This window comes from Ahaetulla prasina, chromosome 4, assembly GCF_028640845.1.
Source record: "Ahaetulla prasina isolate Xishuangbanna chromosome 4, ASM2864084v1, whole genome shotgun sequence".
NCBI lineage: Eukaryota > Metazoa > Chordata > Lepidosauria > Squamata > Colubridae > Ahaetulla > Ahaetulla prasina.
This window is the reverse complement of record NC_080542.1, coordinates 4,985,696-5,009,537: the sequence shown is the minus strand read 5'-3', so window position 1 is coordinate 5,009,537 and position 23,842 is coordinate 4,985,696. Positions and strand designations below refer to the sequence as shown.

The following is a 23,842-nucleotide window of genomic DNA, read 5'->3' as shown; positions in this document are numbered from 1 at the left end:
CTGGGAGGATCATCCCATTTTTCCTCCCTTCCCAGAATCCCCTGGGAGGATCATCCCACTTTTCCTCCCTTCCCAGAATCCCCTGGGAGGAGCTTCCCACTTTTCCTCCCTTCCCAGAATTCCCTGGGAGGATCATCCCATTTTTCCTCCCTTCCCAGAATCCCCTGGGAGGACCTTCCCATTTTTCCTCCCTTCCCAGAATCCCCTTGGAGGATCATCCCACTTTTCCTCCCTTCCCAGAATCCCCTGGGAGAATCATCCCACTTTTCCTCCCTTCCCAGAATCCCCTGGGAGGATCATCCCACTTTTCCTCCCTTCCCAGAATCCCCTTGGAGGATCATCCCATTTTTCCTCCCTTCCCAGAATCCCCTGGGAGGATCATCCCACTTTTCCTCCCTTCCCAGAATCCCCTTGGAGGATCATCCCACTTTTCCTCCCTTCCCAGAATCCCCTGGGAGGATCATCCCACTTTTCCTCCCTTCCCAGAATCCCCTTGGAGGATCATCCCATTTTTCCTCCCTTCCCAGAATCCCCTGGGAGGATCATCCCACTTTTCCTCCCTTCCCAGAATCCCCTTGGAGGATCATCCCATTTTTCCTCCCTTCCCAGAATCCCCTGGGAGGATCATCCCACTTTTCCTCCCTTCCCAGAATCCCCTGGGAGGAGCTTCCCACTTTTCCTCCCTTCCCAGAATCCCCTGGGAGGAGCTTCCCATTTTTCCTCCCTTCCCGGAATCCCCTGGGAGGATCATCCCACTTTTCCTCCCTTCCCAGAATCCCCTGGGAGGATCATCCCATTTTTCCTCCCTTCCCAGAATCCCCGGAAGGACCTTCCTATTCCAGAAGACTCCCAGAGACATGGGGTTCAGACTGTTAAGTCAACCGATAGAGTTTTCTCCGCCCCAAGGCAAAAATACCACACCTGCTAGCTTAAAAGCTTTTAGAATTGTGTTTTTGGAAACGGCGGCAACCCCGTAATACAGCTAGTCCTCGACTTACAAGAGTTCATTTAGTGTCCGTTCGACGTCACACTGAAAAAGCAACTTAGGACTCAAAATTCAGTTGCTTGGCAATGGACTCATAGTTATGACGGGTTGTCCTGTCCCGGAATCACTGTTTTGTGACCTTCTGACGAGCAAAGCCAAAGGGGAACCCAGATTCACTTAACAATCGTGTTACTAGTTGAACAACGATTGAGCAAGGATTTGCTCAGCCACTATGGCCAGAAAAGTCGTAAAATGGAGCCAAACTCACTTCACAAATGTCTCGCTTAGCAACGGAACTATTGGGCTCAATCGTGGTCTTAAAGTCGAGGACTAACTGTATGAAACAGCGGCTGCCGAATTTGGGTGCTGAAATTAAATCTGACTTAAGCGAGCGCCTTAAAACTTCGAAGTGGAATCGCTAAGCTATGGAGAATTGAGTGAAGTGCAGGGATTGTGGAAAGTTTACAAGGATTGTTTTCCGATGGCAAAAAAAAATTCATTTGTTTTTGTACCCTGGACCGATCCCAAAATGGTGGAGCAGAACACTAAAAAGGCGAGAGGAAGGACGGACGAGTTTCACAACGCCTAAGAACTTGGGTGTCGCACTCATTGAGAGCCGCATCAGGGTTGGGTTTGACCTTGGGGGTTAGGGTGGCATAGTGAGGGTGGGCGGGACCAGCTTGACCAGCATGGCCAGGGTGGGCATGGTCACTCGTGTCGGGGGCGCCTGTGGCCCAAGCGCTCTGCCTGTGAAAACAGGCTCCTGAGCTCCGTTTTCAGCCATGATGGCCTCCTGCAGCCCTCTGCCAGCAAAAAGGGAGCTCCAGGAGGCTGCGGAAGGGCCTCACAAGCTCCATTTTGGCTGTGATGGCCTCCTGCAACCCTCTGCTAGCAAAAATGGAGCTTGGGGAGGCTGTGAATGGGCCTCATGAGCTCCGTCTTCAGCCGTGACAGCCTCCTGCAGCCCTCTGCCAGCGAAAATGGAGCTCCAGGAGGCTGTGGAAGGGCCTCACAAGCTCTGTTTTGGCTGTGACAGCCTCCTGCAACCCTCTGCTAGCAAAAATGGAGCTTGGGGAGGCTGCGCATGGGCCTCAAGAGCTCCGTTTTCAGCCACGATGGTCTCCTGCAGCCCTCTGCCAGCAAAAATGGAGCTCCAGGAGGCTGCGGAAGGGCCTCACAAGCTCCATTTTGTCTGTGATGGCCTCCTGCAACCCTCTGCTAGCAAAAATGGAGCTTGGGGAGGCTTTGAATGGGCCTCATGAGCTCCGTTTTCAGCCGCGACAGCCTCCTGCAGCCCTCTGCCAGCGAAAACGGAGCTCAGAGAGGCTGCGCATGGGCCTCACGACCTCCATTTTTGGCCGTTTTCAGCCGCGACGGTCTCCTGCAGCCCTCTTCCAGTGAAAATGGAGCCCCCCCCGAGCCATTTTTGGTGGCAGAGGGCTTCAGGAGGCCATCACGGCTGAAAACAGAGTTGATGAGGACCGCATGTGGCCCCTGAGCTCCATTTTCGCTGGCAGAGGAACTGCGGGCCGGACCTTCGCTGTTTCCAGGGTGGTCCCGCAGGCCAGATGTAAGCACCCTGTGGGCCGGATCCGACCCACGGGCCTTGCGTTTGCCACCCCTGCTTAAGAAGGAGAAGAACGGGGTGACTCTGCGGTCGCCAAAAAAAAAAAATCAGGAGTCCTGTAGTATCTTTTCCAACCACTCATTTTATGTAAAAAAGCAGATTTTTGCCGATCGCTTCCTGGATGCACTGGGAAGTTTCTGCTTTTTTTAATAAAAAGGGTGGGTCGTAAAAGCTGCCACCAGACAGACTCCTGATGGATTTTTTTTTCACAACCATGGCTAGGGAGCAATTGTGCCAGTTGTATATTATCTCCGGGGCCTCCTCGGTGCCTCCCAACCCCGTTGCTAAGCGAGAAATCTTAAAGCCATCAATAATTCACCTCTTCTCCATTGCAAATGGGCAAAGACGCCTCATCCTTTCTTGTTTTCCTTGCGCGAGATCTTTTAATGGCTCACCCCCTCTGACTTCCTAATTAGTCAATTTGTCTTTGTTTGTTTTTTTTCTCAGCTCACACACAGCAACACTCACAAATGCCTTCCTCGGTTCTGCCTTCCACTATTCCCTTCCAAAGCATCACACTGTGTGGAGGAATTCATATGCCCCGGCAGTGTGGCTGTTTGGCTGTCTTCCGAAGGCCGACAACACCCATCATCCCCAGCCCCGTGGTGACCTTGGGGGGGCAGGGAGCATGGACCAAAAAGCAAAGCCAAACTTTAAACAAAAACAAAACAAACCCACAATTTGAGAACGTAGGATGGGGAAAAAAAGCCTCTCCGATTGCAGCCAATTTGTGCTGTGAAATTCACCGATTTTAGCTTTCTTCTACTTTATTATTATTATTATTGTTATTATTATTTTTCTTGACAGGTTCTTACCACCTGGCGCATTTATCTGTTTGGAATTAAGATGCCTGCCAAGGTGAGTGGAACAAAGGAGGAAAACAGGTTAATTTAAGACGGTGTATCGCAACCTCGACAAATTTAAGATGGCTGGACTTCAACTCCCAGAAATCCCCAGTCTCCAAAGCTGGGAATTCTGGGAGTTGAAGTCCACACATCTTAAAAGTTTGTTGAGGAACATTGATCTATACGAAAGAGGGTTAAATGCTGTTTCGCTTCTGGCAATTCGTGTTCTCTTTCAATAATTTCCGAGTGGAAATTTAGGAGTTTCTGGTGGTCTCTTTTCTCTTTTTCCAAAGAATTAAAATTAGCTAAAGCTTAACCACCTAAAAGGAAACCTCAGTTCCTGATGACTTCAACAAACACATCCATGTTCTTTTTAGGGTAAGATTCCTCCAGATTGTGAGTCCCAGTCTAGTTTACTCCACGAGGATTTCCTAGTGGTGTCCCATCCTCGTATTTTAGGCAGTCGTCGACTTACTACAATTCATTTAATGACCGTTCGAAGTTACAGCAGCACTGAAAAAAAATAACTTATGACTGTTTTTCACACTTAAAATTACAGCATCTTTTATTTAACCGCTTGGCAACTGACTCATATTTCCGACGGTTTGCAGTGTCCCGGGGTGTGTGTGTGTCATGTGATCCCCTTCGGTGACATTTTGTCAAGCACAGTTAATGGGGAAGGCTGAGTCACTTAACAACCGCGTGACCAACTTAACGACTTTGGTGCTTGACTTAACAACGGGGGCAAGAAAGGTCGTAACATGAGGCGAAAGTCCCTTAACAAATGTTTCGCTTGCAAGAAGAAATTTGGGCTCAACTAGGGTCATAAATCGAGGACTATCTGTAGTTGCCAATTCTAGATGAAGAGGTATGCCACGGGTAAATGTCTGGAGAAGTGAAACAAAATGAAAGAAACGATGGGATGGGATGGACTAGAGAAGGATGGAATAGGATAGGATAGGCAGGGATGGGATTCAGCCGGTTCGGGAAAACCGGATGCTAATTTTACATCGGGTTCGCTGAACTGGGAGTTGCAAGGACTGCCTGGCCCCACCCGCCCCGCCTCGCCCCTCCCAAGAGTCTCCACACAGCCCGTTTTGGATGCCAAGGTAACCGCAGGGCCCGCGTGGAGGTTTTGGGAGGGCAAAAAATGGGCCGTCTGGAAATGGGCCTGTTTCCGGCTTCCGGAGAGCCTCCGGAGCCTGGGGGAGGCCATTTTAGCCCTCCTGGAGGCTCGAGAAAAACCTCTGGAGCCTGGGGAGGGGCAAAACGCCCACCCCCACCCCCGGTCGTAGTGCAGGAGGCTGAGTAGGCCACGCCCACTGTGGCCACGCCCACCCAGCAACTGGACAGAGAACCGGTTGCTAAAATGTTCGAGTCCCATCCCTGAGGATAGGGTAGGGTAAGGTAGGGTAGGGTAGGGTACAATCGGATATAGAGATAGAAATAAAATAGAAATGTAGAATGGAAGAGGAGGAGAAGTCTTAAACATCGGAGATTGGAAGTGGCCGCACTGTGGCTTTAAAAAAACAACAACATCCCATACGAATCTGGAAAAGACCTATCCTGTATTGTTGTCAAGAAAAAAAACTCACACACGGTCACATCCCTGAAATGGCGCTCGGCTGGAATGAAGTGTACCTTTTGATACCTGTAGAAAGGCAGGTACTAAATTTCTTCCTTTTCTCGTGTAGCCCGAAAGCTCGTTCAACGTCTTGGAGATCCGAGCATTAAACCCATTGAATCACAACCAGGTAAGGGACCGGTCATTTCGCTTAAAAAAAATTGGTTTTATTTATTGGCTTGAGGATCTTTAGAAACTTTCCTTCCTTCCTTCCTTCCTTCCTTCCTTCCTTCCTTCCTTCCTTCCTTCCCTCCTTCCTTTCTTCCTTCCTTCCTTCCCTCCTTCCCTCTCTCCCTTCCTCTCTCCTTCCTTCTTTCCTCCCTTTCTTTCGTCCCTCCTTCCCTCCCTCTCTCCCTCCCTCCCTCCCTCCTTCCTTCCCTGCCTCCTTCCCTCCCTCCCTTCTTCTTCCTCCTCCCTTTCTCTCTCCTCTCCTTCCTCCTTCCTCCCTCCTCCTTCCTTCCTTCTTTCCTCCTTCCTCCTCCCTCCTTCCCTCCTCCTCCTCCTTCCTTCCTTTCTCCCTCCCTCCTTCCTCCCTCCTCCCTCCTTCCTTCCTCCCTTTCTTCCTTCCTCATTCCCTTCCTTCCTTCCTTCCTCCTTCCTCCTCCTTCCTTCCACCCTTCCTCCCTCCTCCCTCCTCCTTCCTTCCCTGCCTCCTTCCTCCTCCCTTCTTCTTCCTTCCTCCCTCCCTTTTCTCCCTTCCTCCCTCTCTCCCTTCCTTCCCTCCCTCCCTCCTTCCTTCTTTCCCTCCTTCCCTCCCTCCCTCCTTCCTTCCTTTCTCCTTCCCTCCTTCCTTCCTTTCTCCCTCCTTCCTCCTTCCCTCCTCCCTTTCTTCCTTCCCTCATTCCCTTCCTTCCTTCTTTCCCTCCTTCCCCCCCTCCTTCCTTCCCTCCCTCCCTCCTTCCTTCCTTCCTCTCTCCTTCCTTCCTTCCCTCCTTCCCTCCTTCCTTCCTTCCCTCTTTCCTTCCTTCCTCCCTTTCTTCCTTCCCTCATTCCCTCCCTTCCTTCCTTCTTTCCCTCCTTCCCTCCCTCCTTCCTTCCCTCCCTCCTTCCTTCCTTCCTCTCTCCTTCCTTCCTTCCCTCCTTCCCTTCCTCCTTCCTTCCTTCCCTCTTTCCTTCCTTCCTCCCTTTCTTCCTTCCCTCATTCCCTACCTTCCTTCCTTCTTTCCCTCCTTCCCTCCCTCCTTCCTTCCACCCTTCCTCCCTCCCTCCCTCCCTCCCTCCCTCCCTCCCTCCCTTCCTTCCTTCCTTCCTTCCTCTCAGATCTTGGTGGAAACGGAGAAAGCCAACTATAACCTGAAATTTCCAACTCCAGAAAGCGCCGGACAGATGACCAGACATGTCAACTCTGCTTTAGCCAAAATTTTCCCGAACCCAGCTTCCGTGTGAGTAAGCGAGAACCGCAAGAATGCTGGGGAAAACGATCAAAAAATGCCTAGTGGCTTTTTGTTGTTGTTGTTGTTTTTTGCTGAAACAGCTAGTCCCCAACTTACACCTGTTCACTTAGTGACCGTTCAAACTTACAACGGCACTGAAAAGAGTGACTTATGACCGTTTTTCGGACTTACGACTGTAGCAAGTTTTCCCCATGGTCATGTGATCAAAATTCAGACTTGGGTGCTCCTGATACGTCAATTCTTGTTTTTTTTCCCCTCCCTCACCTTACTCCATTCCAGCTGCCTGATCCGTCATGGGAACGTGGAAACGCCGGAGACCTCCCGGGACGTCTCCCCCAATTCAGAAAGTTCGAATTCCACCATTCACAGCATTTGCGGTGAGAGACGGCGAGCGACGCGCGGAGTCTGGCTTTGGTTCTTAGCCCCGCATTCCTTGTCACTCCAGACGATTTTGGGGGGGCACGGCGATCTTCCCGCGAAGCAAATTGTATGAAATTTTAATTACAGTTCTGGTATATTTTCCACTTAGCCCACTGACCTGAATCCCGGAAGCGTTCTTATAAAAAGCTTACAAATTGCTTTGCTGGATACGGCGATGTCCACTTAGCCACGTAATTCTGCTTTTAAGCGCTTGTAGCCGCCGAGGCTTTAGAAGCGCATAAATCAGATTTCTGTCATCTCGCCCCCCCTCCCCCCCTCAGTTCTTGGCTATCAAAGCCTGAAAGGCTGAGGTTTCAAGGATGCCGAACGCAGAAGAAAAATCCATTTTAAACATCATGGTTTTTTTGTGGCTCGCTCTAAGCGTTTGATAACGTTTCGGCTAAAGGTTATCAACGTAAACGTTACAAACCTCGTCAGAAATGAAGGGTTCTAGCCGTGCCTGAAGTGGAATTTGGAAGAAGCCGTTTGCGGGGGACCCTCAGCAAGATGTCTGTCGCCCAAGTGGTCTTCTTGAGACACTAGATCGGGTGTCAGCAACCTGTGGCTCCAGAGCCACATGCGGCTCTTTGGGCCTTCTGCTGGTGCTCCTTGTTGGGTGATCCATCCACTGGCTGGCCCCGCCCCTCGCCCTCCCTTTCCAATCATTTCTCGCCTGGCCTGAGAAGGTAAGGGCGACGGCGGGGGATGGAGAAGTGGCCGGGGCAGAGACAGAGAGATACAGAGAGTTGGGGGGGAGATACAGAAAGTCGAGGGGAGGGAGACAGAGAGAGAGATGTCAAAAGGCTTTTGTGGTTCCTGGTGTTTTTTAGCAACCGGTTCTCCGCCCTAATAACCAGCTGGGTAAGTGTGGCTGGGGGTGGGGGGGAAGTCATGTGACTGGTGGAAGTGAGTGATGTGGAGTTGGCCACGCCCACCCAGGTTTTGTGACTCCCGTTTTTTTCTTTTCTGTGGGAAATGGATCCAAATGGCTCTTGGAGTGTTTAAGGTTGCAGACCCCTGCGCTAGATTGTCTAGATCAGGGGTGTCAAACTCAAGGCTTGCGGGCTGGATTTGGCCCACGGGGTGCTTGGATCTGGCCCGTGAGCAGAGGTGGTATTCAGCCGGTTCGTACCGGTTCAAGAGAACCGGTAGCAAAGATCGCGGGTGGGCCTGCCCACCTGTCGCGGCTCTACGATGTCCTATTTAGGCATCTTTTCGAGTCCGGGAGCGTGCGCGGAAGGCGAGCGAGTGAACAAAGTGCATGCGCAGAAGGCAGGGCGCCTGCGCAGAGGACGTGCGAAGCGAACCAATGGTAAGAATATTGGAAACCCACCACTGCCCATGGGGGCCACCCTGGAAACAGCAAGGGACCAGTCTGCAGTGCCTCTGCCAGTGAAAACAGAGCTCGGGAGGGCTGCCGGAGGACGTCGCAGTGAAAAAAAGGACTCTCCCGGGCTCTGTTTTTGCTGGCAGAGGGCTGCAAGATGTCAAGCTGGCCATGCCCACCTTTCATGTCCCACTCCCCCTCTGATGACCGGATCTAGGAAGTCCATATCAAACATGGCAACGAAGCCTCTGCAGCTTGTCAAATTCCTTCGAGGTTTATCAGGGCAGGCAGGAGTCCAAGTTGTGACTTCAGCGATAGAGTCCGATAGCAGCAAACTAGATGAGACTTTGCTTGACTCAAGGTTGGAATGCCCCAAGCAGGTCCTTTATATAGGCTGTGGGGTGTGGCTCCATGACTTAGCATTTATCCAGGCCTGCCCCTCCCTTCCTTCTGCTGGCGTCGCCTCTCAGATCTCCGGAAGCGAGGATCCTCCCACTTTGAATTCTCTTCAGCTGGATCTGCTGTCAGTAATTCCAGCAGGTGGCTGGCTTCCTGCTCACACACTGTAGGAGTGAGGTTTATCGGGTTTGTTTGTTCATTCCTGGAATCCTCTCCGGGCATGGGGCCAGGGCCGGGGGCTGGATGCATGACAGGCCGTTCATCTTCATTATCAAACTCGGAGTCTGATAACAGGCCCGGGTGGAGACGGGAGGGGCCCAGCTGAGGACAGGAGGGAGGACGAGGCACAACACCACCTCTGCCATGCCCACCCCAGCCCCCCGAAGTCAAACACAACCCTGATGCGGCACTCCATGAAATCAAGTTTGACACCCCTGGTCTAGATGCCAGGTGTGGGTTAAGAATGAAAGAGGAACTCTTGTAAGGAGGTTGCAAGCTCTCTCTCTCTCTCTCTCTCTCTCTCTCTCTCTCTCTCTCTCTCTCTCTCTCTTTTGCCTCGTCCTCAGGAGGTTTCTCAGAAACGTATGCAGCCCTTTGCGATTACAATGGACAGTCTTGCCGGGAAGAAGTTCAGTGGGTGAGTTGACCAGCCAAGAAGAGGGAGGGGTGGCTTGTTTTTCTTCATCAAAAATAACCTTCCTTCCTTCCTTTCTTCCCCTCCCTCTCCTTCCCTCTCTTTCACTTTCTCCCTTTCCTCTCCTTCCCCTTCCCTCTCCTTCCTTCGTTCCTTCCTTCCTCCTCTCCCCTTCCTTCCTTTCTTCCTCTCCCTCCTTCTCTCTCTCCCTCACCTCCCCCTCTCCTCTCTTTCCTTCCCTCCCTCCCTCCTTCTCTCTCTCTCCTTCCTCTGTCTCGTCCTCTCCTCTTCTCTGCTCTCTCACCCTCCTGTCCCTGCTTCCTTCCTCCTCTCTTTCCTTCCCTCCCTCCTCCTTCTTCTCCTCTCCTTCCTCTGTCTCGTCCTCTCCTCTTCTCTGCTCTCTCACCCTCCTGTCCCTGCTTCCTTCCTCTCCTCTCTTCCCCTCACCTCCCTCTCCTCTCCTCCTTTTCCATCCTCTCCTCCCTTCCTTCCTTCCTTCCTTCCTTCCTTCCTTCCTTCCTTCCTTCCTTCCTCTTCTCCTCTCCTCCTCTCTCCTTTCCTCTCCCCCTCCTCTCTCCTCTCTTCTGCCTGCCTGCCTGCCTTCCTCTACTCTCCATCTCTTTCCTTCTCCTCTCCTCCCCCTCTCCTCCCCTCCCCCTCCCTTTTTCCTCCTCTCTCCTCTCCTCCCCTCCTTCTTTCCTCTTCTTCCCTCTCCCTCCCTCTCCTCTCCTCTCCTCTCTCCTTCCTGCCTGCCTGCCTTTCTCCCCTCCCCTCTCCCTCTCGCAGAATTTTCCTCTTGTTTCTTCTGAGGGCTCAGCAGCCTCTTATCTATCCATTCTATACTCTGCAGCTTTCCCTCCAACTCCCAAGGTCCTTCGCACAGGCCCTGACAACTGGCGGGGGGTGGGGAGAGGAGAAGATGGGAAGAACAAGGGTGCTTAAGGAGTAGGTGGGAGTCTTGGGAGGAATCCATGGAAATTGTAAAAATAATTGTATTTTTTCTTATCTCTGGTCCTTCAATTGCTTCCAGGATGTGGATACGATTTATCATTCCGAAGACAACCGCGAGTTCAACCTCTTGGATTTCTCTCACTTGGAAAGCCGGTGAGAAGCCACCTTTGGCGCCCTCCACCAGTCAGGGGGGGTCTCCCCTACCTTCTCAGCCCCATGTCCTCCTGGATTGATGGTCTCCTCTTCTTGCTGGTCTTTTCAACAGTTGCCGAACCCACAATTAGAATAGAATAGAATAACAGAGTTGGAAGGGACCTTGAAGCAGGGGTGACATGGTCCTGGTTTGGACCGGATCGCTCGATCTGGTAGCGATGGCGGCGGGTGGTTCGGAGAACCGGTAGCAAAAATCCCTGGCCCCGCCCCCCGCCCCAGCTGAGCCGCGCGATCATCAGAGGTTTGATATATATATTTTTTTACTTTTAAAAGCAATTTTTCTTCGGCTGAAAAAATGCTTTTAAAAGTAAAAAAAAAAAGCCTCTGATGATCGCGTGTCTCAGCTAGGATCGTTAGAACCCTTTAAAAGCTTTTTTTAAACAACCTCTTCGGCTGATCCCAATCCTAATCCCAATCTTAATCTTAATCCCAATTTTAATCCTAAACCTAAGCATAAACATACACAAACATAAGATCACGTGAAGTGTTAATACCACTTTATAATGCCTTGGTAAGGCCACACTTGGAATATTGCATTCAGTTTTGGTCGCCACGATGTAAAAAAAATGCTGAGACTCTAGAAAGAGTGCAGAGAAGAGCAACAAAGATGATTAGGGGACTGGAGGCTAAAACATATGAAGAACGGTTGCAGGAACTGGGTAGATCTAGTTTAATGAAAAGAAGGACTAGGGGAGACATGATAGCAGTGTTCCAATATCTCAGGGGTTGCCACAAAGAAGAGGGAGTCAAGCTATTCTCCAAAGCACCTGAGGGCAGAACAAGAAGCAATGGGTGGAAACTAATCAAGGAGAGAAGCAACTTAGAACTAAGGAGAAATTTCCTGACGGTTAGAACAATGAATCAGTGGAACAACTTGCCTCCAGAAGCTGTAAATGCTCCAACACTGGAAATTTTTAAGAAAATATTGGATGACCATTTGTCTGAAATGGTGTAGGGTTTCCTGCCTGGGCAGGGGGTTGGACTAGAAGATCTCCAAGGTCCCTTCCAACTCTGATATTATTATTATTATTATTATTATTATTATTATTAATAATAATAATAATAATAATAATAATAATAATAATAATAATAATAATAATAATAATAATATAAACATAATTGTGAATTATTACGAAGATCTTCAAAGTGGTGATTTGCTGGTCATCTCAAATAAGATATAGAATTTGAAAGCACTTTCTTTTTGAGAGGGAGTGGTTTCTAAAACTGGAAAAATTTTAATTGGGAGAAATACAAGATGGCGGGTCTCCTTTCCTGCCAAGGAACATGGGAGTTGTAGTGTCATAAATTAACGGAAGATCTGTCCTCCTTCGGTCCCTCCTTTCTCCTTTTGTTCTTTTCTTGGGGACTCCAATGGTCTAGAATACTACTTCACAATTTCTCCTAGTTTAAGCTGTGTGGACTTCAACTCCCAGAATTCCCCAGCCAAAATGGTTGGCTGGGCAATTCTGGGAGTTGAAGTCCACACAGCTTTAAAGGGATGACAGTCAAGAAACACTGCTCTTGAATTCACGGGTGAATTTTAAAAGCAGAGAACTTTTTGAGGTGAAGTGTCACTGGTTGATCCTTCTTGTCTTCTTTTTCCTTCTTTCTTTTCCATTGTTCTTCTCGTCTCAGAGACCTCGCTTTGATTGTGGCAGCTTTGGCTTACAACCAGTGGTTTACCAAACTTTACTGCAAGGATTTGCGGCTGGTAGGTTCCTACCACTGTCCTTGGGTCTTGTCTTATCTGAGTTCACCTTCTGTCCACTACAGGTAGTCCTCGACTTTCAAGATGGATGGGTGGGAAGAATGAACGGATGGATGAGTAATGATAGATGACAGATAGGTGGGTGGATGGATGGATGGATGGATGGATAGATGGGTGGGTGAGAAGAATGGATGGATGATAGATGGTAGATAGGTGGGTGGATAGGTGAGTGGATGGGTGGGTGGATGGATGGATGGAAGGATAGATGAAGAGATGGATGGAAAATGGATGGATAGATGGATGGGTGAGAAGAATGGATGGATGGATGGATGAATAACAATGGATGGTAGATAGGTGGGTGGGTGGATGGATGAAAGGATAGGTGAAGGGATGGATGGAAAATGGATAGATGTTGGATGGGTGGGAAGGATGGATGGATGGATGGATTGATGGAGAGATGGATAAAGTATGGATGGACAGATAGATAGATGAAGAGATGGATGGAAAATGGATGGATAGATGGTTGGGAAGAATGGATGGATGGATGAGTAATGATAGATGACAGATAGGTGGGTGGATGGATGGATGGATTGATAGATGGGTGAGGGGTGGGTGGGTGGATAGATGGATGGATTCAAGGATGAAGGGATAAATGGAAAATGGATAGATGATGGATGGGCGGGAAGAATGGATGGATGATTAGATGATGAATGGATGGATGGATGGATGGATGGATGGATGGATGGACAGATGAGTGGAGAGATGGATAGAGGAAAGTATGGATGGATAGATTGATGGATGCAAGGGTAGATGAAGGGATGGATGGAAAATGGATAGATAGGTGAATGAGTTAGAAGAATGGATGGATGGATGAGTAGATCAGGGATGGATGGATAGATGGGTGAGGGGTGGGTGAATGGATGGATGGATGCAACAATGAATGAAGGGATGAATGGAAAAATGGATGAATAGAGGAATGGATGGACAGACAGATGGATAGATGCCAGGATGGATGAAAGGATAGACGGAAAAATGGATGGATGGATGGATAGATAAGGTTGGCTGGACTTCCAGTCGTCAAGTCCTCCTCCTGTCTCCTCCTCTCCTTCCCCTCCTTCCTTTTCCCTCTTCAGGGCTCCGAGGTAGCTGAGCAGATTTTGCACACGGTGAGCAAGTCCCATCACCTGGAGGAACTGGTACTGGACAACGCAGGGTTAAAAACGTGAGCCTCGTCTCGACTTTGACATTCCCATTGACCGACATGCAAAGGTTGACACTGCTACCGCTGGGGAGATCTTTTTTTTTTTTAATTTACATTTATATCCCGCCCTTCTCCGAAGACTCAGGGCGGCTTACAGTGTATAAGGCAATAGTCTCATTCTATTTGTATATTTACAAAGTCAACTTATTGCCCCCCCCAAAAATCTGGGTCCTCATTTTACCTACCTTATAAAGGATGGAAGGCTGAGTCAACCTCGGGCCGGGCTTGAACCTGCAGTAATTGTAGGCTGCTGTGTTCTAATAACAGGCTTCTAACAGCCTGAGCTATCCCGGCCCTTTTATTTCCTCGCCTCCTTCCTCCATTCTTATCCCTTCACCTTTATCCCTTCACAAGCACTTCTTCCGGTAAGATTTCCCACCTGATCCGCTCTCCTTCCTCTTTGGCCGCAGGGATTTTGCCATAAAACTCGCCAACGTTTTGCCGGAAAACCCCAACACCGCCCTCCACGTCCTGACGCTCTCGCACAACCCGCTGGAGGACAAAGGTGATTGACGGAGCTCGACCCCCCCCCACACACACAAACCCCACAGGTTGGGGAGAGGGGCTTCAGCTCCCAGGTTCCTGACGTCAAGAGGTGGTATTCAGCCGGTTCAGGATTGGTTCAGACCGGTTCGGGCGAACCGGTAGCAGAAATCGCGGGTGGTCCTGCCCAACTGCTTTGGCTCTATGCCGTCCTATTTAGGCACGTTATTGAGGCTGGATGCATGTGCAGAAGGCACGCGTGCAAGCAAAGCCTGTACGCGGAAGGCAGGCGCACGAACTGGGTGCACACGTGGCAAACCAGTAATGTAAAACCCACTGCTGGTGACGTGTGTGGAGTTAGGGGTTCTGACAGTTTGGATCCCACCGCGTCTGAAGGGCGGGGGGTGAGGGCTGGAGATAGGGGATCCAGCAACGTCCGCAAACATTGGACCCTGCAGAAGTCTGTGGGACGATCTAAGTGTGCTTTGAAATGGGGGGTCCTTGGAGGGGGGAAGGAGATCTTGTGTCGTGTCCCACTCCTCCGCTGACGGCCGGGTCGGGGAAGTCCGTATCAAGCGTGCCTCTGCAGCTCTGCCAAAGTCCTATCAGAGTTCTCAAGGCAGGCAGGAGACCAGGAAGTGACTTCAGCAATCCAAGTTAGACTTTGCCTGACTCAGAGAATGCCAGAAAGCAGATCCTTTATATAGGCCATGGGGTGTGGCTCCATGACTCGGCACTTATCCAGGCCTGCCCCTCCCTTCCTTTTGCTGACGTCACCTCTCTACTCTCCGGAAGCGAGGATCTTTCCAGCCTCCAGCTGTTGGTAATCTTAGCTCATGACTGGCTTCACATTCTTCAGGCTCACATGCTGTGGGGGAGGGGTTTAGTTGCTCCGTTTGCCTGGGCATGGTGCCAGGACTGGGGGCTGAAGGCATGTCAGGCCCTTCGTTTTGCTCGGCCTGTCCGGGCATGGTGCCAGGGCTGGGGGCTGGAGGCATTCCAGGACATTCTTCCGAACTATCAGTGTCCGGCAGGAGATAAGAGGGGCCCGGCTGCGGCAGGGGGAGCGAGCGAGACACAACACCTTGACCCTTTTCTTCTCTCCCCCTCTGCACAGGCCTGGGTGCCCTGAGTCAGCAGCTCCTGTGTTTTCCCAAAGGCCTTAGCAAACTCTGCCTTTCCAAGACCGGCATCACTGCTAAAGGTACCCCCGACACTATTGAGGCCCGCCTGCGGCCAGTGAGGAGGTTGGGGAGGAACATGGGCCAGTCCTGGGGGCTGGAGAAAGCTCGGATGAGGGAGTTGGAGGCAGAGAGGGAGATAGACAGTAGCGAGGCAGAGGAACAGCTGGAGCCTGTTCCTAGTGTTTATCACGCGCAGAGCTGCCAGAAGACAAGAACAATTAAGAAACCAGGGTCGACTCAGGAGTAAGGCCACGCCTTGGAGATAATTGGCCCCTCCCATAGGACATAAAAGAGGAGCAAACGGGACATGGGCTTTTGCAGGAAGCAAATTAGTTCATTTGGTCGATTCAAGATTGGAAAGTTCTGTTTGTGACTCTAATGGGCTCTGTGCCAAGTTTGGCCTTGCCTGGCGTTTGGAAATTGGTTCTCTGGCAGCGTTCCAAGTGAGAGACGGTGGGTGTTGATAAAATTCCTCTGAAAGACTGTTTGCCAAACCTTTGTTGAATGTGAACGACAGCAGTTCACGGTAATTGAAATAAAAGAGGTTTGGCGGGAATTAAGACTTTCATGCTTTCTAAGGAAGCCTAGGCACCTGTCGTGTCCCACTCCTCCTCTGACGGCTGGGTCTGGGAAGTCTGTATCAAGCGTGGCCACGAAGCCTCTGCAGCTTTGCCAAATTCCTGTCAGAGTTCTCAGGGCAGGCAGGAATCCAAAGTGTGACTTCAGCAACCAGATAAGACTTTGCCTGACTCAAGGAATGCCAGAAAGCAGGTCCTTTATATAGGCTGTGGGGTGTGGCTCCATGACTCAGCACTTATTCAGGCCTGCCCCTCCCTTTTGCTGACGTCGCCTCTCCATTCTCCAGAAGCGGGGATCCGTCCACTGTGACTTTCCGTCCTCCTGCTCTGCTGCCGGCAATTCTAGCACGTTGCTGGCTTCGTGCTCACATGCTGTAGGAGGGAGGTTTGTTTGCTCATTCTGTCCGGGCATGGTGCCAGGGCTGGGGGCTGGAGGCATGCCAGGTTGTTCCTCTTCATTATCAGACTGGCTCAGATAGCAGGAAATGGGAGGGGCCCGGCTGAGGAGAGGAAGGCGGGCGAGGCACAACAGCACCATTGGGAGGGTGTGTGTGTGTGTACGTATGTGTGTGTGTCTACTACGACAACTAGCCACAGAACAACTTGCCATGGCCAATGGGACAACTCCCGGCGGGACAAGAGTTACGCCAATAGCGAAGAAATAGTGGCATAGAACGATTAAAGAAAGGATGGCGAAGGAGGGATGAAATGTGGATGACAAACGTCAAATGTGTTTTTTTTTAAAAATTGTTTTAAACAATTAAATGGAATTGTCGAACTGTCCCGCAACCGAGAGGTCTCGTAGTGAGTTGGTCTGCAGTTAGTTGGCTGTGGCGAGCTGGCCGCGCCAAATTGGCCACGGGGAGTTGACCATGGGGAGTTGTCCCGTTCTGATGGTTGGGGCAAAGGGCTGGAGGAAGGAGGAGCCTGGGGTTGGTTTTGCTTTACAGAAGGAACTTTCAGGTAGCTGACAGAGAGAGGGAGGGAGGAAGAAAGGGAGGGAGGGAGGGAAGAAAAGAAAGCAAGGAAGGAAGGAAGGAGGAAGAAGGGATGGAGGAAGGGGGGAAAGAAAAGGAAAAAAGGAAAGGAAGGGAGGGATGGAAGGAAGGAGATGGGAATGAGAAGAAAGGAAGGAAAGAAGAAAGGAAGAGAAGAAGGAACAAAGAAAGAAGGAGGGAGGGAGGAAGAAAGGGAGGGAGGGAGGGAAGAAAAGAAAGCAAGGAAGGAGGAAGAAGGGATGGAGGAAGGAGGGAAAGGAAAGGAAAAAAGGAAAGGGAGAGAGGGATGGAAGGAAGGAGATACGAATGAGAAGAAAGGAAGGAAAGAAGAAAGGAAGAGAAGGAACAAAGGAAGGAAGTGGGAGGGAGGGAGGGAAGAAAAGAAAGCAAGGAAGGAGGAAGAAGGGATGGAGGAAGGAGGAAAGTAAAAAGGAAAGGGAGGGAGGGATGAAAGGAAGGAGATGCGAATGAGAAGAAAGGAAGGAAAGAAAGGAAGAGAAGAAGGAACAAAGGAAGGAAGAGGGAGGAGGAAGAGGAAAGAAGGAAAAGAGGAAGGAGGAAGGAAGGAGAAGAAAGGAAGGAAAGAAGTAGAGAAAGAAAGAAAGGAAGAGAAGAAGGAACAAGGAAGGAACAAAAGAATGAATGAATAAATGAATGGAAGGAAGGAAGGAAGGGACAGAGGAAGAAAAGAAAAGGGAAAAAGGAAACGAAGGAGGAGGGAGAGAATGAGACAGAAGGAAAGTAAGGAAGAGAAGAAGGAACAAAGAGAAGGAAGAGGGAGGAGGAGGAGGAAGAAGGAAAAGAGGAAGAAAGGAGGAAGGAAAGGAAAAAGGAAAGGGAGAGGGATGGAAGGAAGGAGATACGAATGAGAAGAAAGGAAGGAAAGAAGAAAGGAAGAGAAGGAACAAAGGAAGGAAGTGGGAGGAGGGAGGAAGAAAAGAAAGCAAGGAAGGAGGAAGAAGGGATGGAGGAAGGAGGAAAGTAAAAAGGAAAGGGAGGGAGGGATGAAAGGAAGGAGATGCGAATGAGAAGAAAGGAAGGAAAGAAAGGAAGAGAAGAAGGAACAAAGGAAGGAAGAGGGAGGAGGAAGAGGAAAGAAGGAAAAGAGGAAGGAGGAAGGAAGGAGAAGAAAGGAAGGAAAGAAGTAGAAAGAAAAGAAAGGAAGAGAAGAAGGAACAAGGAAGGAACAAAAAGAATGAATGAATAAATGAATGGAAGGAAGGAAGGAAGGACAGAGGAAGAAAAGAAAAGGGAAAAAAGGAAACGAAGGAGGAGGGAGAGAATGAGACAGAAGGAAAGTAAGGAAGAGAAGAAGGAACAAAGAGAAGGAAGAGGGAGGGAGGGAGGAGGGAAAGAAGGAAAAGAGGAAGAAAGGGAGGGAAGGAAAGAAAGAAGGAATGTAGAGAAGGAAAGGAAGGTAGAAAAGAGAAAGGAACAGAAGAATGAATGGATGGATTGAAGGAAGGAAGGAAGGAGGGAAAGAAGGAAAAAAGGAAACGAGGAGGAAGGGAGGGAGGGAAGGAAGGAGATGGGAATGAGAAGTAAGTAAGGAAAGAAGTAGAGAAGGAAAAAAAGGAAGAGAAGAGGAAGGAAGAAGAAGGAAGGAAGGAAGGAATTAATCCACTACTTTTATTTATACGTTTATATTTGGATGACTCTTAAATGGCTAACAGTTAAAACCAGAATAAAGGCACCAAATATAAATGGATCAAACGTGGGTTCCTGGCAGATTGGGGAATTCAACCCATTGTCGTGTCCCACCCCCATTCCGACGAACGAGTCAAGGAAGTCCGTAACAAACTTGGCAACGAAGCCTCTGCAGCTTGCCAAGTTCCTTTGAGGTTTATCAGGGCAGGCAGGAGTCCAAGCTGTGACTTCAGCGATAGAGTCCGATAGCAGCAAACTAGAGAAGACTTTGCTTGACTCAAGATTGGAATGCCAAAAGCAGGTCCTTTATATAGGCTGTGGGGTGTGGCTCCATGACTCAGCATTTATCCAGGCCTGCCCCACTCTTCCTTCTGCTGGCGTCGCCTCTCAGATCTCCGGAAGCGAGGGTCCACCCACTGTGAATTGTCTTCAGCTGGATCTGCTGTCAGCGTCTGGGAAAGGGAGGGGTCAGAGGGAGTAGGCCCGGGTAATTCTACCACCTGGCTGGCTTCCTGCTCTGAAGGCCGAGCCAAAGGAATACACGCTGTATGAGTGAGGTTTATTGGGCTTCTCTTTTCACTCCTTGAATCCTCTCCGGGCATGGGGCCAGGGCCAGGGCCGGGGGCTGGAGTCATGACAGGCCTTTCATCTTCATTATCAGACTCGGAGTCTGATAAAAGGCCCGGTTGGAGATGGGAGGGGCCCGGCTGAGGAGAGGAGGGAGGACGAGTCACAACACCAATCTTCTATTCCAGACCAATAGTTCTCAACGTAGGTCAATTGACGATGGGTAAATTTCAACTCCCAGAATTCCCGTGTTGCCCAGGGAATTCTGGGAGTTGAAGTCCACACATCTTCAAGCCGCCAAGGTTGGGAAATACTGCTTCAGGCAAACTGGGCCCGTTCCAGACAGTGAAGCCTTGGTTTCCCAGAATGTCTACTGGACTTCAACTCCCAGGGTTCCTCAGTCGGCATAGCCATTTGCAGGGCATTCTGGGAATGGGAGTCTTCCCATCCCAATTGGGGAGGTGGGCTTTGAGCGCTCGAGACCCAAATTAATTCTCTGCTTCCTTTGCTCAGGACTCGCCGTTTTGTGCCAGACTTTCAGTGCCAACCCAGCCTTCACCAGTTCTCTCCGCCATCTTGACTTAAGCAAAAATCCGGGCCTTCTGGGCACGGACGAGGCGAACGTGAGTGATGGGCATTGTCATCCCTTGGCCTGAAATGGGAGAGGGCTTCCTGCCTGAGCAGGGGGTTGGACTAGAAGACCTCCAAGGTCTCCCTCCCCCTGCTCCTGCTCCTTTTTTCTTCTTCTTCTTCCTCTTCTTTCTCTTCCTCCTCCTTCCTTTTCCTCCTCTTCCTCCTTTCTTAGTCCTTCTCCTTTCTTCTTCTTCCTCTTCTCCTTTCTTTTCCTCCTTCCTCCTTCCGTTTCTCCCCCTCCTTTCTTCCTCTTCCTCTTCCCCTCCTCTTCCTCTTCCTTTCTTCTTCCTCCCCTGCTCCCCCTCCTTTCTTCTTCTTCCTCTTCTCCTTCCCTTCCTCTCCCTCCTCCTTTCTTCTTCCTCCTCCTGTTTCTCCCCCTCCTTTCTTCCTCTTCCTCTTCCCCTCCTCCTCCTCCTTTCTTCTTTCTTCCCCTGCTCCTCCTTTCTTCTTCTTCTTCCTCCTCCTTTTCCCCCTCCTTTTCCTCCTCTGCCTTTCTTCTACCTCCTCCTCCAGTTCCTTCCTCTCCTTTCTTCCTTCTCCTCTTGCTCCTCCCCTCCTTCTCTTTCTTTCTTCTCCTCCTTTCTTCTTCTTCCCCTCCTCTTCCTCCTTTCTTCTTCCTTCTCCTTCCTTTCTTAGTCTTCCTTCTGCTCCTTCCTTTTCCTCCTTCCTCCTTCCTCCTCCCATTTCTCCCCCTCCTTTCTTCCTCTTCCTTTTCCCCTCCTCTTCCTTTCTTCTTCCTCCCCTGCTCCCCCTCCTTTCTTCTTCTTCCTCTTCTCCTTCCCTTCCTCTCCCTCCTCCTTTCTTCTTCCTCCTCCTGTTTCTCCCCCTCCTTTCTTCCTCTTCCTCTTCCCCTCCTCCTCCTCCGTTCTTCTTTCTTCCCCTGCTCCTCCTTTCTTCTTCTTCCTCCTCCTCTTCCCTCTCCTTTTCCTCCTCCTCCTTTCTTCTACCTCCTCCTCCAGTTCCTTCCTCTCCTTTCTTCCTTCACCTCTTGCTTCTCCCCTCCTTCTCTTCCTTTCTTCTCCTCCTTTCTTCTTCTTCCTCTTCTCCTTCCCTTCCTCTTCCTCCACCTTTCTTCCTCCTCTTCCTTTTCCTCCTGCTATGCCCTTCCTCCCACTTTCTTCCTCCTGCCCCGAGCAGGTATTAGACTAGAAGACCTCCAAGGTGCCATTCAACTCTGTTATTCTGTTATTCCTTCTTCCCCCCCCCTCCCTCTTTTCCATTTTAAGAAGAGATCAGACAATCATTTGTCTGAAATGGCAAAGGGTTTCTGGACTGACCAGGGGTTGGACTAGAAGACCTCCAAGGTCCCGTCCAACTCTGTGATTCCGTTATCCAGCTACAGCTGGGGAGCCAGATCACATCATGGTCCAGAAAAATCTTTTTCTGGGTATGAATTCCAACTTGGGAGGGAGGGCGACCCAACTTTACAATCTCCTCGTATCTCCAGAATCTGGAGAGTTCCAACATGAGGAAATCCAAAATTAGACAAAAACAACAACAACACGGTACAAGTGCAAAAAGTCCTCGACTCCCAACCATTCATTTAGTGACCGTTCAAAGTTACGACGACGAAAAAAGGAAGGTGACTTGTTTTCCACACTTGAGACCAGCATTCGAGCATTCTCACAATCGCGGGATCAAAATCCAGAGGCTTGCCAATTGATTCATACTTAACGACGGTCGCAGTCTCCCCTTTTGCGACCTTCTGGCAAGCCGAGTCAATGGGGGAAAGCTGGATTCACTTAACAGCCGTGCCACTCACTTAACAACGGCAGGGATGCATGCCACAACGGTGGCAAGGAACCGTCGTAAAATGAAGCACAATTCGCTTCCCAAACGTTTCCTGGAGCACTGCTCGGCCCAGTGACAGTGGGGACACATCAACCGTCATAAATACGAGTTAGGTGCCAAGCGTCTGAATTTTGACCGGGGGTGTGTGTGTGTGGAGGTTGTTGCAACAGTCGTAAGTGTGAAAAACAATCATAATTCACTTTTTTGCCGTTGTAACGTTGAAAGGACACCAAATGAACTGTTCTATGTCTACCTGCATATCATGGTTTGTTTATACCTTTCCATCTGGGTCTCCTTACAGAGTTTCTACTCATTCCTGGCACAGCCTAATGCACTAATTCACCTGGACGTATCTTCCACGGATTGTGCGGTAGACGCCGTAAGGATTTCGGAGAACGGAGATGGGGATGGGTTGGCTACGGCAGGGGTCCCCAATCCCGGGCCGCGGCCCATTTGTTACCAGTCTGCATCAGCCGCGGCCAAGCACGCATGCGGGCAGCTCCGTTCTTGGTCAGATGGAGTTGACGGACACCTGCCACTCACACAGAACAATCTGCCAAGCCAGAAAAGTTGGGGACTGACCACAGGCTATGGAGTAGCTATGGCAGGGGTGTCAAACTCAAGGGAAGGAAGGGGGGGACCGGATCCAGCCCGTGGGGTGCTTAAATCTGGCCCGCGGAGCTACCCTGGAAACAACGAAGGACAGGCCCCGTGGTAAAAATGGAGCGGCCCTCCCCAAACTCTGTTTCCGCTGGCAGAGAGCAGCAGGAGGCCATTGCAGCTGAAAACCATTTTCGCTGGCAAAGTGCTCGGGGTGGCAAAAACGGCGCTCCCAGAGGGCTGCAGGAGGCCATCACAGCTGAAAACGGGGCCCAGGAAGGGGGGGGAACACACACGCCCTCCCCAAAGTCCATTTTCACTGGTGGAAGGTTCCAGCAGGCCGTGGCGGCCAAAAACGGACCATGGGAGCCCGTTTTCAGTGGCAGAGTGCTCAGGTCGTCACAGGCACCCGCCCCCGCCCCCACCCCCCAACACGAGTGACGTCGAGCTGGCCACTCCCACCCTGGCCAGCCCCCACCCCCACCCTGATGGGCCCTCAATGAAATCGAGTTTGACACCCCGTCCCCTCTGACCTACATAGTTGCGGGTTGCCAACTTTGGGTGGTGGTCCTGGGATTTAGTAAGCAGGAGCACGGCTCCCATCTGGGCGTGTGGTTTTTTTTTTGTTTTTTGGTAGCTTTTTAGTGCGCTGCTGCACGGCTGCTGCCCTCGTCTCTGCTACCTCAATCTTTCGCGAAACACCTTTCCCCACCGGTAAGGATAACATTGTTTATAACATCTGCAAAGGGAGAGCGAGAGGCTGGGGTGTCTTTTTCTGGCTAAGAAATAAGAGGAATCCTTTCTTTTTTTCCCCTCCCCCACCCTCAGGAAAGGAAAAGAATTCCCACCCTCTCTGAAGCAGTTTTTCTGCAGTGCCTACTCACTCAACTGTGTGAACCTGTCCGGCATCAGGGTCCCCGTAGAAGCTTTGCGGTGAGTCTCGAGCACGGTCTCGGGCCCCACGTTGGGCTACTTCTGGAACAAAACCGGGGGTGCGATTGTCTCGTGTGCAATTTCACTGGGGTGTCGAGTCACAAAAAGGAGTCAACAACCCTGCGAGGTGGGTGGGCTCTGAGAGAGAGAGTGGAGGGGGGGACTGGTCCAAAGTCTGCCAGCTGGTTTTCATGTCCAAGGTGGAACTAGAACTCACCCTCTCCTGCTGACTGGCCCAAAGTGACCTAGCTATATTTCATACCTAAGGCAGCACTAGAACTCACAGTTGCCTGGTGATTGGGCCAAAACCACCCATCCGGCTTTCGTGTCTAAGGCGGGACTAGAACTCACAATCACCTGGTGATTGGGGCAAAGTCACCCAGTTGCCTTTATGTCTAAGGTGGGATTAGAACTCACAGTCACCTGGTGATTGCCCCAAAGTCATCAAGCTGGCTTTTGTACCTAAGGCAGGACTAGAACTCATAGTCACCTGGTGGTTGGTGCAAAGTCACCCAGGCAACTTTCATGTCTAAGGCGGGACTAGAACTCACCATCTCCTGGTGATTGGCCCAAAGTCACCCAGTCACATTTCATGCCTAAGGGCGGGACTAGAACTCACCATCTCCTGGTGATTGGCCTAAAGTCACCCAGCTGCCTTTCATGCCTAAGGCGGAACTAGAATTCATTGTCTCCTGGTAATTGGCCCAAAGTCACCCAGTCACATTTCAAACCTAAGGCGGGACTAGAACTCACATCTCCTGCTTTCTAGAGTGGTACCTTAACCACTAGACCAAACTGTCTCTCGAATACAAGTTATTTGCACATTTGTTGTGAGTGTTTGTTGGGACAACAGAGGCACAACGTTGACTTTGTACATTTTTTTTTTTTGGTGTGGTTTAGCCTTTTAACTTCATTTCGTTTATAAATATTTGGTGGTTTGATCGGCTACCCTGTTAAATTAAATTAAACTTCTTTAAAGGCTTAAGAGTCTGGGGAAAATATCCATGCCAAAACATTGAAAAGCAATAATCCGTGTTTTC

The 23,842-nt window shown here is 50.4% G+C and overlaps 1 protein-coding gene across 1 annotated transcript in view; it reads left to right on the top strand.

Moving 5' to 3' along the window:
- The window catches only part of CARMIL3 (capping protein regulator and myosin 1 linker 3), a 113,993-nt gene that overhangs the window by 30,493 nt on the left and 59,658 nt on the right, over positions 1 to 23,842 (top strand). Inside the window, exons 3-16 of the mRNA XM_058180432.1 lie at positions 3,420 to 3,470; positions 5,152 to 5,211; positions 6,342 to 6,463; positions 6,755 to 6,852; positions 9,188 to 9,258; positions 10,286 to 10,359; positions 12,055 to 12,130; positions 13,261 to 13,349; positions 13,799 to 13,893; positions 14,989 to 15,075; positions 19,359 to 19,468; positions 21,571 to 21,648; positions 22,507 to 22,583; positions 22,698 to 22,802. Of these exons, the coding sequence (XP_058036415.1) occupies positions 3,420 to 3,470; positions 5,152 to 5,211; positions 6,342 to 6,463; positions 6,755 to 6,852; positions 9,188 to 9,258; positions 10,286 to 10,359; positions 12,055 to 12,130; positions 13,261 to 13,349; positions 13,799 to 13,893; positions 14,989 to 15,075; positions 19,359 to 19,468; positions 21,571 to 21,648; positions 22,507 to 22,583; positions 22,698 to 22,802 (1,193 nt within the window). The remainder of the gene's footprint in view (positions 1 to 3,419; positions 3,471 to 5,151; positions 5,212 to 6,341; positions 6,464 to 6,754; positions 6,853 to 9,187; positions 9,259 to 10,285; positions 10,360 to 12,054; positions 12,131 to 13,260; positions 13,350 to 13,798; positions 13,894 to 14,988; positions 15,076 to 19,358; positions 19,469 to 21,570; positions 21,649 to 22,506; positions 22,584 to 22,697; positions 22,803 to 23,842) is intronic.